Source organism: Hylaeus volcanicus, chromosome 2 (genome assembly GCF_026283585.1).
Source record: "Hylaeus volcanicus isolate JK05 chromosome 2, UHH_iyHylVolc1.0_haploid, whole genome shotgun sequence".
In the NCBI taxonomy this organism is placed as follows: Eukaryota; Metazoa; Arthropoda; class Insecta; order Hymenoptera; family Colletidae; genus Hylaeus; species Hylaeus volcanicus.
In genome coordinates this window covers 23,595,201-23,612,958 of record NC_071977.1, presented here as the reverse complement: position 1 = coordinate 23,612,958, position 17,758 = coordinate 23,595,201, and the positions used below count along the sequence as shown (strand labels likewise).

At 40.4% G+C, this 17,758-nt stretch overlaps 1 protein-coding gene across 3 annotated transcripts in view; it reads left to right on the top strand.

Annotated features, from left to right (window-relative positions):
- The window catches only part of LOC128872390 (glycogen-binding subunit 76A), a 59,249-nt gene that overhangs the window by 20,708 nt on the left and 20,783 nt on the right, over window positions 1–17,758 (top strand). The window contains exon 1 of one of the 3 annotated variants that reach the window (XM_054115024.1): window positions 4,512–5,634. The exons of 1 other annotated variant lie outside the window; for it this stretch is intronic. In XM_054115024.1, coding sequence (XP_053970999.1) covers window positions 5,554–5,634 — 81 coding nt within the window. In that variant the 5' untranslated portion in view covers window positions 4,512–5,553. Of the gene's footprint in view, window positions 1–4,511; window positions 5,635–17,680; window positions 17,737–17,758 lie in introns of those variants that run through there. One more of the 3 variants, XM_054115026.1, reaches the window with a different exon arrangement.

Genomic DNA, 17,758 nt, shown 5'->3' with positions numbered 1-17,758 from the left:
AATATATGATTCCAAGGCGTGATTCTATAAGAACAGAAAATATTTAAAAATATAGTGTAAGCTTCAGTTGAGTTCGTTGGCGTTAGGGATCCAGCAACTTACTTGATTTTTGCCAGCAACGATGATGACATGGAACACCCTCGTGCGTTCACGTCTTACCATTTGCCATCTTTAAAGATATTTGGCAGCTACTGGCACAACTAAGAATACCGTCTCTTGTTGGAGTTTTATTTAGGTCAATGCGACTGTTCGTTTCCAAAGATACCGCTGCTCATTGTTACTTCTCAGTTCTTCTCAGAGATACAAACTTTCAATTTCACTTCGCCTATTCGATACTCGACTTAGAAATTCCAAGTTCCTTAACTATCAGAGTTCGACCGCTTCCTCTTCTCGATCATTATTAAGTTTTCATTGGGTCCACGTGGTAAATAGAAGCAATCAAAGCGGAACGAGGGAGAATGGTCAGAAATCAGTCTTAATGAATATTAATGACTTGGTGGGTTCGCTAATTTAGCTACCATCGAGGAAAAGACTCCAGACGGGCTCCTAGGCGCTTCTGTCGGGCATCGTTGTTGCAAAAATATGAGAAATCGCGTACGTTTTTTTATCAGTTGGCAGATGTTGGGAAAGAACGGTGAATCGTTTTAAGCAACGGTGTACGCACGCATAAATTACGGTGGAGGGTTAAAATTAGGCGCAACTTGTAAGCTTTTAGTGTTATCTTCACCGCGAATTCTATTTAGGTCGGGTCTTATCGCTCACCAGTTTTGATAAGGTCTAAGAATCAATGAAAGTCACCTTGGTCGTCATCAAGCAATTCATCGCTGTGTCACGCCTTATATATTTTTTAATACGGCTGAATTTGTTTCAACAGCTGTAATTTGCATTCGTAAAATTGAGGGTAACCTTGAAGTGTTGCAAACTTAGATCGACACACATTAAACGTCTGCACGTGTTATCTTATCAATCAAACATGCCACTATTTTTGTACTTCGCGTGCTCTAAATAAATTAGATAAGAGAGAAGATTATACTTCGTATGATTCAACAAATCTTGGGTGTCGACAAACGATGAAAACTTACTCAGGCTCCAATGATAGCGATGTCTATACTGGGGACTTTATGCATTATTATATTCTATTAGGTTGTCCAGAAAGTTCGTGGCAATTTTTAAGAAAACTTCAAAGGCACATTTGAATTGTAATATACATTTATTTATATATGTATTTATTGAATTACATAAGTACCATTTTGTTCCACAACCTTTCCACCTTTTAAGGGATGTACATATATATGTTATTTGTTGTCAGCCATTTCGACATATTCAGACCTGCACCAGTTATCAAAAATCGGCATGGACTTTCCAGACAACCCAATACGATTAATATAATAATATTGTTATTTCGTTCTGCATAAATACACATACCTTTTGGTTACATTCACTATAAATAGAGGATACCGCTACTCACGAGCCAACATCAGTCTGAATTTCTGATCATGTCAAACAACATGTATGTAGAGACAGTTCCCGAAGAGTTAATGATTCAAGCCTCGTACGATCACAGATGAAAGATATCGATAGCCGCGAGTATCAGCCTGAATTTTTGATCACGTCAAAACACAACGTACACAAGGTACTCGAAGATGTTCGTGACTCCCTGGACGGACAGTCTCGTTCTACTGAAAGAATTAGGCACGCACCTAACACTTCTACTCGAATCTATCCATCGATGCATCTCTCGTGCATTCCTTTTACGGGGCTCCTCCAACCGCGAGGAGGCTGGCATTCCAGAGGCCACGTTTACGACTCATTTCATTATTTTCGTGCTCGGCGAGTCGTCTAGCTTTCTCTCTTTATCACGGCTGATAAACGAGGCTGCCTAGGCACCGGCGTATGTTGGCGTAGGTCGCGCACAGATAAGCCGTGATTACGAACGCGTAGGCGTTTCGTACTGTCGCGATAAGATCGATGAAATGGCCCGATAAGATCGATAGGAAGATCCACTCCTTAATAGCGGGAACCGAGGGCGCGCATAATTTAATAATATTGCATCCCGTCGCTGTGATTTACGATCGCCCGACGACACATAAAATCGCAGTGCTGATTTCTTTTTTTTTTTTCTTTTTTCTTTTTTCGGCTTCGCTGCCGTGCCAGTTTCGTAACGCGTTTGTTTCGTTTTATCATTATTATTCGTGCGCGAGAATGATCGTTATTAAGACGGATTTCCAACGTTTGCAATCATTGTAACCGAAAGTAAACAGTTGCATCGGTACACTTTTGTTGACGGTAGGTTTGTCAAAGGCTCTTGGCCAGGGAAATTTTCCAGCGGGAATTATTTTCCAAGCATTCGGGGGAATGAAAATTTGTTGGCACGAAGCCTGGAGAGTTTTGGAACGCGAGCTAAAGTTTCACGTGCCTCGGTTAGTTCCTGAACCTGCGGTCTGTGTCGTGCAGTAGAATAGGTCATCTTCGTTCAGTGCGTGGCACATTTTATTCTAAATGAGGTGTAAAAATTCGAAATTAATTCTGTACCCTTTCTTCTCTTGTACGAACCGTTCGCTGCACAAATCGATTAACTCCACTTTGTGAAAAATCTTTTCGAAGTGTCCAAGCATTTGGTATAGTCATAACTTTTTACATTTATAATAACTTTCCTGAATAATAAAGATTAATACCATTAAACGACAAAATTTTGTTGGCCATTGAATAATAAATGATTTATTTCAGAGGCCAGTTTAATCGCATTTCTCAACTTTTTGTTTTATGGAGTTAATCGATTTATGCAATGAACGGCTCATATAATGTTCAACGTTCATCCGTGTTCTAAGATTAATACTCTGAGTATTCTAACAAATATAACTGGAATTTCTATTCTTTATTTAGAATACAATGTTCCCTGTTCAGCGTTCGTATTAATCAGTGTTGAAACATTTGGGTCCTGCACTTTCCCCTGGGGAGACAACGTACGTTTAGAAAAGAGACTCGAGAGGTTAATATTCCTCCGTTCCCAACAATTGTTTTTCACGATTTCTCCGTTCTCTACTACCTCTACAATATTAGTATCGGAATCAACGTCGTTGGCCGATTATGCCAGCCGTCAGGACGATATGTCGAACCGAAGAGAATGCAAGAGAACTTATCAGTCTTGCGAGCAGTTGCTATGGAAGGGGTCCCCGGAGTCACCTACCAGCTCGACCAGTCGGAATTTGCCATGTCTCGTTTATTAATAACTAGCTAAAGTACCAATACCTCGAAGGGGATTATAATTTGTAACCAGTTGCAGGAGAATGTTGCCGAACAGAATCTCCTCTTGTACCGAAATAGGACTCGAGATTAGCTTGTAAAACAGCGATTAGACGAACACCCTTTTACTTCGCTTCCTGTGAGACGCATCATCTCTGTGTGAACCTGTATTTCGATGTGTGTAGCGAATTACGTCGTTAAATAAAGATGAAGCGAAATCAATGAGTCTTCCTCTTGATTCGTCTGCAGATTACTTGCTTGCGAAGTTTATTGCACTTGGATGGCATGAATCGTTTTTTGAGATTGATGAATGGAATCGAGATTAATATTTCTCAATCTAACATTCTTTAAGGAGAAATTGAATGAACTATTTAGTAAATGATCACAGAATGTCTGTATGTTTTTGCGAAATAGATAAACAGAGCTTTCAGTCCGTCAGGACCATTGTTCTCGTAGGGTTACATCAAGTTAAGTTACATTAAGCTTATTACTGACTCCATTTCCTTTTTTTATTTCAGGTAAGTCACCTAAACTGGTAGTAGTCGAGTTCAGGAGTTAATTTCATTAGAAATTTCTTCTCGCAGGTATTTATCATAATTCCTTGTTGTCCAGTGTTGTTCATTTTCGTTGGCCCGTGGACAAGCCTGGAGTATTTGGAACTATCGTAGCTGTAATAAATTACGTTTTCTTTGGCGGAAATCACGCCTTTAATATGCATTGCATCTGCGAAAATTGAATAAAAAATCTTGATATTCAATAATAAACAGTTATTCTCTACTGACTAGTATCCATTTATATTACTGTACATCCGTTTAAAGAAAACATAATTTATCACAGCGAAACCATTCACTATGTAACATATCCAAAGTATTCGTCCAGTTGATTACTTCCTTGAATTAATAGTTCCACTACAAACAAAAATAAGATCAACATCTAAAAGATAAGGTTGTTTATTTATATAAACAGGGGAGTGCAAGTCGCGAAAGAACTTTTGGGACAGTTTAATAGGTTGCGATTTATGTAGGTAACTGGTACGCATTAGACAACATTCCCCCAATAGGTCGAGCATTTCCCACGCGGTTCCAGGGTTCCTCCACGAAAGCAACCCCGTTAGCCTCGTTCGTGGGTCCTGGTCGGCGATCTCGCGTCGAACTTCAGGACAATCTGTCGATCCTAACAGAGTGCAAGAGAACTTATCAGTCGTCTTGCGAGCAGTTGCTATGCGTTATGGAAGGGGTCCCCGGAGTCACCTACTAGCTCGACCAGTCAGAAGTCAGTGTGTGGTAAGCCGGCCGGCCGCGCCGGCTCCTTTTCTGTCTTTGCTCCGTCGCACCTTCGAAAAATCGTGTCTCGTCTTCGCGTTCGATGCTACCACCGCATATCGATCGTGGAACTGGTCGATCGCTGGACAGAATCGCCTCTGTATCGGATAAACCGATTAAAAATCACAGAAATTAAGATCTCGCCCGAAATCGTCGAGCATCCGAGGTGTCCTACGATAAAGTTCCCGATGTCCATGACTTTCTCGAGAGAAGTGCTTCTTGCTGCCACGACGGAAATAATTGCTGGGTGATCAAAGGGAGCCCAGACGCGTACCTTCGCGTCGTATGGCATCGATAGCGACGAATGTGGGCAGAAAATTCTCGCTAACCGGGAGGAATCGACGTTCTTGCGCGAGAGGCAGAAACGTCTCTGAGCGGGAAGGAAGGGAACCGATATTGTGTTTTATTTCTGTTTGTAATCGACGAGAGTCCATTCGACGAAAAACAGATGGACGTAACAGTCGGATTATCGAGTTCCAAGTGAAACGACACGGTGATACTCAGGAGAGCTTAAGGAGATACTCGTAGCGACGACGCGTTTTAGATGGAAATTGGAGACACCGAGAGTAGATCAATTTTTGGAGCTCGGTGTGTGTTGCAATCTTTTTATACTCCTATTTATACTCGGTGAGTTCGTCAGATTCGCGATTAGGAACGATAATAATAAATATATATAACTGAGAAAGCGATGGAGCTCGAAGAGAAGTAAAAGAGGAAAGATGAATTCTTCCAACGACACAAGAGTGATATTGTCGGCTGCGTACTGAGTGCTCGTTAGTTGTCGGCCGAATATCGATCTGGTCGATTCGAAAATTGTTTCTTCGGGACGCGTACAAGAAGGCAATCGAGGAATCAAGGAGAGCACTCGCAAGGCGAATCTCAGCTCATTGAAAATGTGAGAACGAAGATGCGTGCATATCGAATGGTGTAGGAGGAATTTTTTTCAAGGGTAGTTCGGTTCTGGTCCCGTTTCGTTCAGGAAGAAAACATGATTATGACGCACACGGAAGAAGCGACGTCGACTTACGAGTCGAAAACGCAGACGAAGCAGATGAACGGACACTCCATGGTGAATAAACAATCATTCTTCCAGTTAAAAATACAGAGTGGCTCGCAATGAGTGGTACAATATAACACAAATCGATTCTATGAATAAAAATGTACCTAAAAGGGGAAATAAGATTTCTTCCTGGGGGACTCTATTTTCGAGAAAATCGATATCGAAGTTGGTTGGGGCTGGTGCTCATCTAAAACTGTGTTTATACAGAAAACACAAAGAGGAAAATAGTATTTCTGAATATAAATTACTTTTATATACTAGTTACTTAGGCATTTATACCCAGGTACATTGAATCGAGTTGCAGTAAGACGAGCGCGTGCTCCAAACAGGTTTCAAGGTCAGTTTTCTCGAAAACAGGACATCCTACGAAAAGATTTTATTGTACGTTTTGGGTTCATTTTTGAACGTAGAGTCTTCTCCTTTTTTTTTATTATACCACTCATTACAGGACATCATGTGTATGCACGAACTTTTTCGTGTATTGTGACTTTTTTTAAATGGCATAATGTGGAAAAGAATATTTTATAACGAATCTCGTGACTCGAATGCAATTTCGCGAATTCCAAGGTTCGAGGAGCATGATGATTTGTATCATGCAGAAATGGGCAATAATTTTAGTCGAGAAATAAATAAAGAATTATAAAGCAACGTATGCATTACGAAAAATAAAGACAGTAACGTATGTATTACGTTTACTGGACTGAACGGTCAAGTCATCTCTTCGTTGTAAAATGTTTCTACAATGCAAATTCTAATCTTCTTAACGAATACCTGATAAAAAGCAGCTTTATCATTTATTCGTTGCGCGAAATTTGTATTTAGATAAGAGTTTAATATCTCTGGACGTATCTGCCGATACGGCGCCGTTCAGTCAGACGTAAAATATTCATGTTTTTTCGCAGTGAAACTACTCGTTCGAAAAATTTGTATTTCTGGCATAGGAATATCCATCGTTTGCAGAGGGCAAGAATATTATTATTTATTTCGTAAACTTGATTTCTGTTCAAAATGGCGACATTGACTCGAGCGCTTTTTGTCCTACTGATGTATCTTAGAATCTCCCAAACAAGCCCATCCTAACTCTCGTTATTATTTTAATGACATCCGCCTAAGCAGCGCTCGAGAAGATCATCATTACTTTAGGATCTTAAGGACTTAATGTTGGCTAATCCGAGTGCTCTGCAAGCATGTCACTAGCCTCTTTTTCGTAACCTGTTTTTCTTCAACAACCACATGCTCCTGAAGAACAGTTCACGTGCTCCTGTCTGTTTATCACTTGAATATTTATGCAAATACGTTGCTCCTCTTGCTCTCTTCGCGTGTCTGCCACACATGTACAATTACTGCTTATTGCTAGTGCAAAGATTTCCTTCAAAGGTTTCTCTTTTTCGCAGAGATCTTACCTACCCTCTTTTATTTGTCCAAGTCTTGAACTTGTGGCTTCTGAATGTACTCGACGCTTTCTGAAGTTTAGTCAAAGAAACAGTGTTTCAAACGTGACCAGGTTTAACCACGCGTTGCTTGTCGCCTGCTAAACAATGACGGGCAATAATTTAATTTGATGATAAATAGAAACATCGTATATAGCCAATCATTTGCTACGATTATCCAATCAAACACTTGCTCGGATTAGCTTTCCTCCATTCAACTAGCAATTTAATTTCATTTTATAATTCAAATTGCAATTTTTATCGAGCAAGTCGCGGATCTGGAACTGTTTATCCTTTATACGTACGAAATTTTTATCTAGAAATTCCACCTACGCTTAGAATTAAAAACGAATGCTTTAGATTAAGAGGCATTAAAGAGGAATTATTCCCCCATTTTCAAGACGCGACGATCAAACGAAATTCGTTCGATTTGTCAAGATTTCCATCATATAACATCTCAAACGCGAAGCGAATTCCTTAAAAATCGAACTCGTTGGCTTGGCTGATTTACATTAGCGCTGGTCGACTTATCGCGATATATCGAAAAAGCCGCAGATAAGTGCGTTATTTATTCTGAAATTAAAACACGTATCTAATAACACATTTATATTTAGTTCGCCCCGTATCGTATCACTCGTGACTTCCAGCGTTCTCTTCTCGTCGCGTCGCGACTCATCGATGCGCTAAACGTCTTATGCAAACGCCAATTATTCTGTTTATTTTTTTCCGCGCAATTCTTTGTTCGTCCACATTCCGGATTCGTGGTCCGTTTTTATTTTAATCGAAACGCGAGACGCAATTTCGTTGACAATTCCTCGAGTACAAAAACGCTTGAGGAATATTTATTATATCTTTTTTTTTCGGGATAGAAATATTCCTTATTTAGTTTGATATTCGAAAATGAGGAAACTCGTTTAAATTCTGTTTTATTGAACGATTATCTTTATTAATCGAGTTCGAGTTGAGCCAAACAATCACTGAGAAGGAGTCATTCAAAAATACAGAAGAGAATGATTTTCATCGGCTTGCGAACATAATATTTGTGATAAAACTGTTCCTCCCTTTTTTATTCACTGCACGAAAAAATTACTTTTAGCTAGAGTTATCTTCGGTTCTCTTAGTTTACACTAGAGAATAAAACTGCGGGATTGAAACTCCGTTGTAGAATGATCCCGATTAATCTTGGCATTCCAATTTGCTTTCTGGTGTTTGACTGTTCTCGTGCCACGCGTGATATCACGGTCGAGTAATTGATCGAGGGGGATTTTTCGATGGTGACTGTGGTCGGCCAGGTTATTCGCCTTACGGCTCGTGCCATGAATGAATTAACGTTCCACCGCAAAAACGAAGGCCGAGCCGATAGTGTGCGTCTTCTTGAACACCTTGACACCGAAAATGTTCGTTCAGACGACCATTTCGGGGGACTGCATTCGGTGCAACCGTTTACACTCGACTGCATCGTGGCGACGAACAATGTACGGAATGGTTTCGAAACTGGTACGAGCCTTGGCTCTTTTCTAATCGATAAATGTTGTTATCGATTAGAAAAGAAAGGTGTAGAAATTAATTCCGTAGTTTTAGATTCAGTCGATTATAACAGTAGTTTAAGTAAAAATATTTACTCATCGTTCTAAGTTCTCAAACTGATCTCGTGTAGATTACAATGGGTCAAATGTCATTTAGTTCTACTTGTGCTCTCTTGGAATATCCGATCGAGACAAAAATTAAAATCTGCATGATTTTTGCTTATAAATAAGCACTAGGTCTACCTCGGAAATGCACAGAATTAATTTCCACTCTAACTATTACAGTATTTAAATTATTCTGGAGATATCAACGAATCCAGAAATCAGGAAAGTAATATATAATCCTTCCACTTGCACAGTGAATCGATTCATGTAAAATGAACAGGTAGTCCCATTAAAGAAACAAGTGCTGCACACTGCACCTGCACGATTGCGCTAAATAGAGGAACTAGTCATTGAAAAAGTAAACTTTATCGTTACCGTTCAACGAGTACTTTTCTTTTCGCGATGAAGTCACATTTGAAATTCGTTTAATGCATCCCCGCGCGATATTCCTGTCCCCTTATCGAATTCGCGGCAGTCGAAGCGCCCGTTCGATAACTGTATTCGATCGTTTAAAAATCCCGGTTCGACCGTTCCGAGGAAATTCAAATTTGCCCGAGATAAACGCGAACGTTCAATTTCCTGGCCGCTAATAAAAATCAGCGCACGAATTGATAAAACTAGTTTCATTTCGCTGGACTCCGAATTCTCTCTTATCCGGCACGATTACGTATTCATAGAATTTTCCATACGGCTTGGCCGGTTATCGTGTTCCCCAACAGCTGACAATGAATGAACGAGTTTTCTTGGTTGCTTCAAGTGCAGCACTTTGTTAGAGATAGCCTCGCGGATTTATTGCCGAGCGGATGCAAGAACTGCCGATAACTCTGATAATATCCTTCCCCCGAGTCGGAACGACATTGTTAACATTTCGCGTGACGGCGTGTGGGGTCTTCTGTTAATAATAATTCGTTAACCGTTTAGAGAGGATTGGAAGAAAGAGTGAATTAATAAATAGACTGGAGACGTTCGAGCAAATTCATACTTTCACCGATGATAAATTGGAATTTAAAGAAAAGTGTGTTTTATCTTCTAAGGAATTTAACGCGTACAGTATTGTCGATATTTTAAATATTCTTGCATTTGTGCATATCCTCGTACGTTCTTCCATATTTCCACTTGCTATAAATGGACAAACATTCTATTAATAAGGCGTAATGTTCGTCTGTCTCGTCATACCTGAGCGTTATTTATCCCCACCTTTTGACTAGTGGATTTGAAACATCTTCGTGACTTGCAATTATTATAGTCAAAGCTAGAATTTTTAATTTATATGTCTGGATATATAAAAGTAATTTTGATATAAAAGTCAACGTACACATCAATATCCATCAAGTGGTCAAAGATTTAATTTTCAATTAGTCGATCAATAAACAACGCATGTCTAAACCGACAAACATCAGTTTTCATTATTTTCAATTAAAACCGTGGTCGACGTGCATAATTGCGTTAAGCAGGCGAGTTGTCAGCTAATCGTCCACGCAACTTTATTCGTTTCGATTGAGTATGAAAAGTCGGGGGCGATAAGCTTGTTTATTGCCGGGTCGTTCGATTGGATATTAATAATTCCACATGATTCGTCTGAAAAAAAGAACTACATCGGTGGAAACGCCAATGCCAGTCCCATCGAAGCTTTCGTCTTCGTCGGTTCTTTTTGAATCCGGTGACGACTTTATTGCTGCGTCGCCCTTGCACTCTCGTGAATACAAATTTCCTGAGAAATTGTATATTCTTATGCACCGTTTGTATCTTTCCTTTTATCCTCGTGACACCCGAGTCGACTCGTTTTTCTTGCGCAATGAGGTCGACGAAATCTCATTCCCAAACTCGATTTTGTTCGTCTCCACACGTAGATAAATGATTATCTGATTGCGCAGAAATTGAATGCGTAACCTGATCTTTTTCTTTCTGTTTGAAAATGTGCTTTATTATCTGACAGGTTTTTATCAGTTTCCATGGCGAGAGTTGAGTCCTCGACAAATTACCTGGAAATTAATTTGCAGTGTTCGGTAACGAAACGACATATTTGATCGATCGTATTAAATATACTCATTTCTTTGGTTGCAACATCCTGAATGTCATAGGAAATGGACGTAAATCGCTAATACGTCATTACCTCAAGAGTGCTTTAATACATTTACTATGAATAGCGTATTCGATTAACCGACTTCTATTTTGGTATTTCAGTCGATGCGAGGATTTTGTTGAGGTCTCAAATTGTCGTATCTCAAACTGAATCCAAATTCTATTAGTAACGTTGCCGATCGCATGAATATTTCATACGCATAAATTAACCGAGTTATATAAGGTAGAAAGACATCAAATATCCAAGCAAAAGGTTAAAAGATCCTCCTGCTTTTCACTTAAATATACAATTCTTTAATATTAGTATAAATTAACCAGAATATCCTCCTACATTTCACTGAAACATATCTCTTCTTTCTACCTTACATATACTTTCTCCTGAACTGAAATAATTAAAAGTCCGTAATCGATGAAAAATTCATTCACTTATCGTTCTTATCACCCCAAAAAGTGCTATTCATCGAGATATCAGACGAGCAACCAACAAGTCACACGAAATTCGATTAGTATCCGGAGATGCGTGATGCCCGATGCGGGCATTGAAATCACCATTCTAAAACTGTCCGTAACGGTGCTCCACGCTCAGAGCTTGTCACGATGGCGTCGATAAATACTTCCTACAATACATGTACGCTTGTTGCACGCGCGAACGCGACTTTTTCTTTCGGTTGAATCGTTTTTGTTGCCACAAAAACTGCATACATCATCTCTGATCGGGGATCGAAGCCATCGAGACTCGACTGGCGCTAGACACGAGTCAACGCTTATGCGACTTTGTTGCGTTTGCGGCCACGTAGACGGGCTTTATCGCGGCTGTGAACAGCATAGTAAACTCGCGTGAATGTCGCGGATGTTTCGCGACGAAACACATCAAGATGCGTTCGCTTATGGCTGTACGCAAACACGAGCGCGTTGTCGAAACGTGCTTACACGAATTCGTGGCGCGCATGACGATTCAGCGACGGAGTGAGTGTTTAATCGTGGATGATAATGAGCACACGATACGGTGGGTAAGGTCAGTGCAGATATTTGCACGGCGCTCGTCGTATCTATTGCATGAAACTTTGTTGCTCACCGGTTTTGCATTTGTGGTTGCCTATCCTCGGAACGACTTTACTCCTGAACGACTGCGCTTATTTTTATTTAGGCAATTTAATCCCCGATGAAGTTCTGCTTGTTAATTATTAGGGAACGAAAATGGCAATGAGAAGATTGAATTGGATTGGGATATTTTTAGTAATCGATGGAGTGGAATCGTTGGTAATTAGTGAAGTTGACTCTCGAAGAAAATAGTTTCTTTAGTAAAAAGGATATTATGTAGATCAAAAGTTCATCACTGACATGAATTTTAATCATTCTTGAGAGGATTGCACAGTTTCAGTTACAATCGCGTGAACTTTAACGCTAAGTTCACGATGCTCTCGCAAGAAACCCAAAGCTATACGCTTATTACGGTGCTCCCGGCGAACGCAAGCCTCTAAATTCCAGACTTTACCGACATCGCTGCTATTTAAATAGCGCGGCGAACAGCGCAAGCACTTTCGTCGGAACACGCCGATGTCGAAGGAATCTCGGAACAAAACCGTGAAATCTTCGTAAGCCGAGCGAAAAACCTTCTGTGACTACTTTGATCGTTTTTCTTAGAAACATCGAGTACGAAACAAAACCGTGGTTTCTTATTAAAAAAGAAGCAACTGAACCTTAGGAACACGCAACAGAATAAATGGAACACGTGCATCTCGTGTGTACTTTCACACGATTGTAGGGGTAAACATTGAATTAAATAAATTAGGTGAATAAATATCGTACATGCACTACTTACTGATGAAACGAAACAAACCTAACTTGCTCCACCATAATATTTCTCAAGGGCTAGTCTCAGACACCTCAGCCTCAAGGTTCGAGAGACTCATAGTTGCTCCTTCAAGAAACGGCTGGATCATAAGATGGACCGTTCTCGCGGCTTCATTACACCTGCGACAAAGCAGCGTTTCCTGGTTCGAAACGAGACCATTGAATGGTTAGAACGCCCCAGGTCCGAAACTCTGACGTTAACGGTAACCAGCTCCTTTTCGAGATTAATGATCGCAATCCTGTCGTTTTATTATCGAAAATCCAGCGTCGTAACATCGAGTCACGGCGGATATGGCGATCTAATCTGCGCGAAGACGTATGGCACCCGGATTTCTTCGTGGTTCAGCGAATCGTTGCCGTACACGTTGCGGTCCTTACGGGCGCCGGGTCGTTGCGCGAAACTCCTTATCGTCGGTCCAGCTACGAAACGGGGAAACAAAACGGCTTGTTGCTGCGCCCGGCCCTTTGCTGAAGTTACTAACAAGCCTTCCTAGTTGGTAACCCTTTCCGCCTTCTCCTTTTCCACGTCGAGGAGCCAGAAAAGAGTACCGACACACCACGAGCCGGAGAGAAAGAGATTTATCAGCGAACCACCGCGAGACTAGCAACCCGATAGACGTGCAGATAGGCCGTCGTTTAAATAAATTACCCTCCGCAGGCTTGGCCTCCTCCCTGCGTTCCTCCCCCCGCCGGTTTTGCCACGCTACACCACTTGGCGCATACTTGTTGCCACCCCTTTCTTCACTGTTTGATCTAGTTTAACCCTAGGAGAACTCCTGAGGGCGAATTCCGCGGATGATTGCTTCTGGGTCATGTGTCAGGTCATCTCACAAGTTCGTGCCACTTGTTCTGCTATTTAAATTTATACGTTAACCGTATCTTTGATACATTTACCGCCAGACTGATTCGCATGGAAATGTCTAAAGGGTTACATTTTGTCTTGAGACAGTTCCAAAGTAGAGAATCTAAAATTTGTCGTGTTACTTATTTTCATTAACACTTAGCTCTTAAAAGTAATTGCTGAAGTTCCTTAGTGAGAAACTCTGTCACCCATATATGGGTGACGCAGTGTTCAACGTGTTAAGTGTTATGAAGAAATGGAATTAGTGATTAACAATCAACCTCTTTTTCTACGTCGAAAATTTCCGCATTCTTTTATTAAATATAAACATGAGCTCATAAAGTGACCTGATAGTGTTGTTTGTTACTGTTTAAAAGGGTTGTGATGCTCCGAAAGGAAGTCCTTTTTGGGAATTAATTGCGAGAGCAGATGCGAGTGTTACAACGTCCTCTTTTGCAGGGTGTTTATATGTATATCGTACAGTAGGAAAATATTTTTTGGAGCAATTTCATCTGCTTAATATCCTCAAGACGTGCAACTACCTTACCCCTAAGGAAACGTAGCGTTTTAGAAATTTTATCGCGAAGCAACCTATAACCTTTATACGGGATATTATTGATGCTTGGTCAAATATAAAAAAAAATGCAAAGGAACACCGCGCAGATACCATTATATTTCCCTTATCTCGCGATTAACGAAAGTTGCATCAACACCCGAGGTCGTTAGTAGTCATGCAAATATTTACAGTGGCATACATTTACCACGTATCGTAACGAGTGTTGTTGTTTCGATCTGATCGAAAATATGCCACGAGTGGCTGTTTACGTCTTACTCGCGCGAAATGACTTAACAGTTAATAATTAAAAAAAAAATGTTCGTCGTACACTCGATGCGATTACGAACGGATTACGAATGTCTAATCGAAATCGTCGAACCACTCGAAATTCGGCGACACTCGAATTCGTCGTTCGGTTATCGCGAGCGCTATCGCATTCTTTGTATCGACCTTCTTCGATGCTCGAAGAACGAATCGTAATTAACGCGTTAATTATTGAAAAAGCAAGATATCATCTGTCGGACGTAACCAATCAAAAAGGACGCTTATTGTGAATCGCTGAGCGATAACCTTTAGCGTGCATGCCTTTGCTTTATAAACTCTCGATCATATTTAAAAAAAAAAAAGGGAAAAAACAGAAGGGATCGCGTTGGCGCAATGACTTCTTGAGGATACATTATACGGAGTACGGGGTGGGATGCAAGAAGAACATGCGGGGAGGAGAAAAAGTCGTGTATCACAGCGTTATAATTAGCCGATAGCCGGCAGAGACCCGTTCTGTGAGCTTGATTGCGTTTCCATCGACTTTCGCGCTATCTTCTGCACAAATTTTATACGAACGACGAACGACGAAGACACCCTGTAGAGATTTATTCTCAATGTTCGTTCCATTGAATAGTTGTCGAGATAAGTCCTCGTGAAATATAGCCTTATCGCGGAGGGTATGTTAAACTTATGGTAGTACTTCGATGGAAAAGTTCCATGTAAACATTCCTTGCAAGTCGAGACGCTGTGTTGGGGGTACCTTAAAAATTCTTTGAATAAAAATGTTTTGTCCTAGAAGTCAACTCATGTCTTGTAGTTGATATTAAATTGGTCCCCATAAAGACATTGATTTCGACTTCATTTATTCGCATAATTTTGATATGCATACTTCTTAATTGAAGTTCTTCGAATGAAAGTAATTTATCGTAGAAATCAATTGAAGACTCGTGGTTGAAACGTCATTAAATTGCTTCCCATGTAGACTTCGTAGATTTCGACTTCATTTACTCACATAATTTTGACATTCGTTTCATAGTTAAACCAGTAAATGCTGTTTAACAAGTAACGCGTAAAAATTTGTTTAGATTCTTCTCCTTCAAACGATAATAGAAAACAAACAATCCTTCATTCATTTCTCGAGGAATAACAATAAGTGTCTGAATTACGCAATGAAATATTCCACAGTAGACGAATAAAAACGTAACTATCCAATAGAACAAACATCGCGAATAATACGTTTCTATTCTTATCTGCTATTCGGATAAAATTCTGGCCATCTATGCGATACGAGGATCGTCCCTGAACGTGATTCACGTGTGCAAAACAATCGTGAAATGTCAATAGCCATTTTTCAATTGTCTTTATCTATTTACTTGTTGGTAGCTCGGTTCTATGCATGCCAAGGCTGCAGGGACTGATAACAATGTTAACATGTCGAAACACAGGCGACGATAATGGGCGAACTAGTACACAGATGGATGTTTATCCAGCGGAAGCATCGCGCCGATAGACCACCTATCGCGATTAAATCTTAATTCTCTCGATAGCCATCGCTGAAACCGTCGCGGAACACCCGTTAAGTATGGAAGAATTTCAGGATCGCGGAGTGCCAACACCTTGGTAAAAAACGAGGATAGATTGGCGAGCAGATAAGGCTTGGAATATTCAACTCGGTTGTATGCAATGTTGCTGCTTCGCGAAGCCGGAGATGAGTTATCTGCAACGTAGGAAAATGAAGATGACCGAATGATGATCTAGGTCCTTTCTTTTAATTGCTGACATGCTTTACGGAAATTGTTTTCGAATTTATAAAGATGATTCGTTAGAATTAATTGTATTCATATATTACCTCGATTATTGCAAGAATCCAGGTCTGATTTTCTGCAGTAATCGAGATCTTTTGTATCTCACTAATACCAGTCGCATTTCCTAGTTTCTTGTACCCCAAGATTCTTTCTTCGCGTACCTACTTAATTGATTGTATTACGTATATATTCTAAGCATACTTAAAGCCAGAATCATTAAAATCGATGAAGTAGTTTCAAATATAATTAATCGTGAAAACGTTGTCGGTCTTCCACCTTACCAGTCTCATGAAAATAAAATGTTAGCCAGAGGTGTGAAATGCATATTTGTTCTTCGACGACGGGTTTATCACGCAATAACGCATAGTCGCGGCTGAGATCGTCGGGATAGTGTTGCGTTTGCCAAGCCGCAGCCGATTTTTACAAGGATGTAGGTTAGATAATCGATGCGCTGTCGTATCGACGTAACTATTAAAATATCGTATGGCGCAGGAATCCGATCGCCTAAGCGGATCTGAAATAGAATTCGTCTAGCTCCGTGTGATTCGTGAAAGCGTTGCCACCGACCTGGCGAACGGGACATGCACGATGTAGTAGGCTCGCCCGATATATTAAGTTATCGAGATGTCTGGTTTTCGCTCGGCGGTTCAACGAACGCGTCTTCGACCAAAATTCTGACAAGTTTTCTAACGATCATTAGACGCACGCACACACACGCACACCTTGACCTACTTCGATCAATTAAGAATAGCACAAGGCTGAGAACTCGAGGAGAGCCAGCCACGCTTTGTATTCGCGATACACGACGCTTTGCAACTTGCGCAAGGGAGAAAAATTGGCTCGACGACGCGTGTGAACTGACAACACATGATGAACTTCCTGTTCACGCCCCGTCTGTTCGGAGCTCGCGAAATTGGAGGAAGTCCGATAGAGAATTTAATTTTTGGTTCGTGTTTCCATTATTTCCATCACTGCTGGAAGCTGGAGTGGGACAGTTTGTTTCGTATTAGAGTAAATTTATAATAAATATTTTTTTATATTTGAAGCACATTAATTACATTTTAAGCACATTAATTACATTTTAAGCACATTTTAATTACTGATGCGAATAGATATACACATTTTCCCTTGTTCCGTTTAATTTTCTCTAAACGCGCTTGACCACCTGTTGAGACTCACTTTTTCAACTCGATAAAAAAGTAACTCCAGCATTACTATTTTATTTAAAATATCTAAATAAACATTATTTTTGTATTACTCAATATATCTGTAACAAATTCAGTACACAGATCATCCAGCAAATCAATTGTTTCCCAAAAAAATAATTGTTAAATGTACCTATGATTTTCACTGGTCCAGCTTCTCCCCTTGATACATTTTCATTTGAATTATTAACAAAAAAAAGTGTTTGAATCCTCCGAGAATATTCCTCGATCATTCCTTTTGTACCCTGTGCTCCACTGGATCGCTTCTCGACTCTTTGTCGCGCATTGTTAGAATTCTGGCGTGTGCAATTCTAAATTTAGACTGACGGAAAAGTGCAAGGTGTACCGCCTCGTGGATTGGCAGGGAATTTTCATTGCACGGTAGACTGTTCATCGTGCACGGTTCGTTAAGTGGCGCACTTGAAACGCAATTCATCGTAAGCGTAAGTAATTACAGCTTCCACA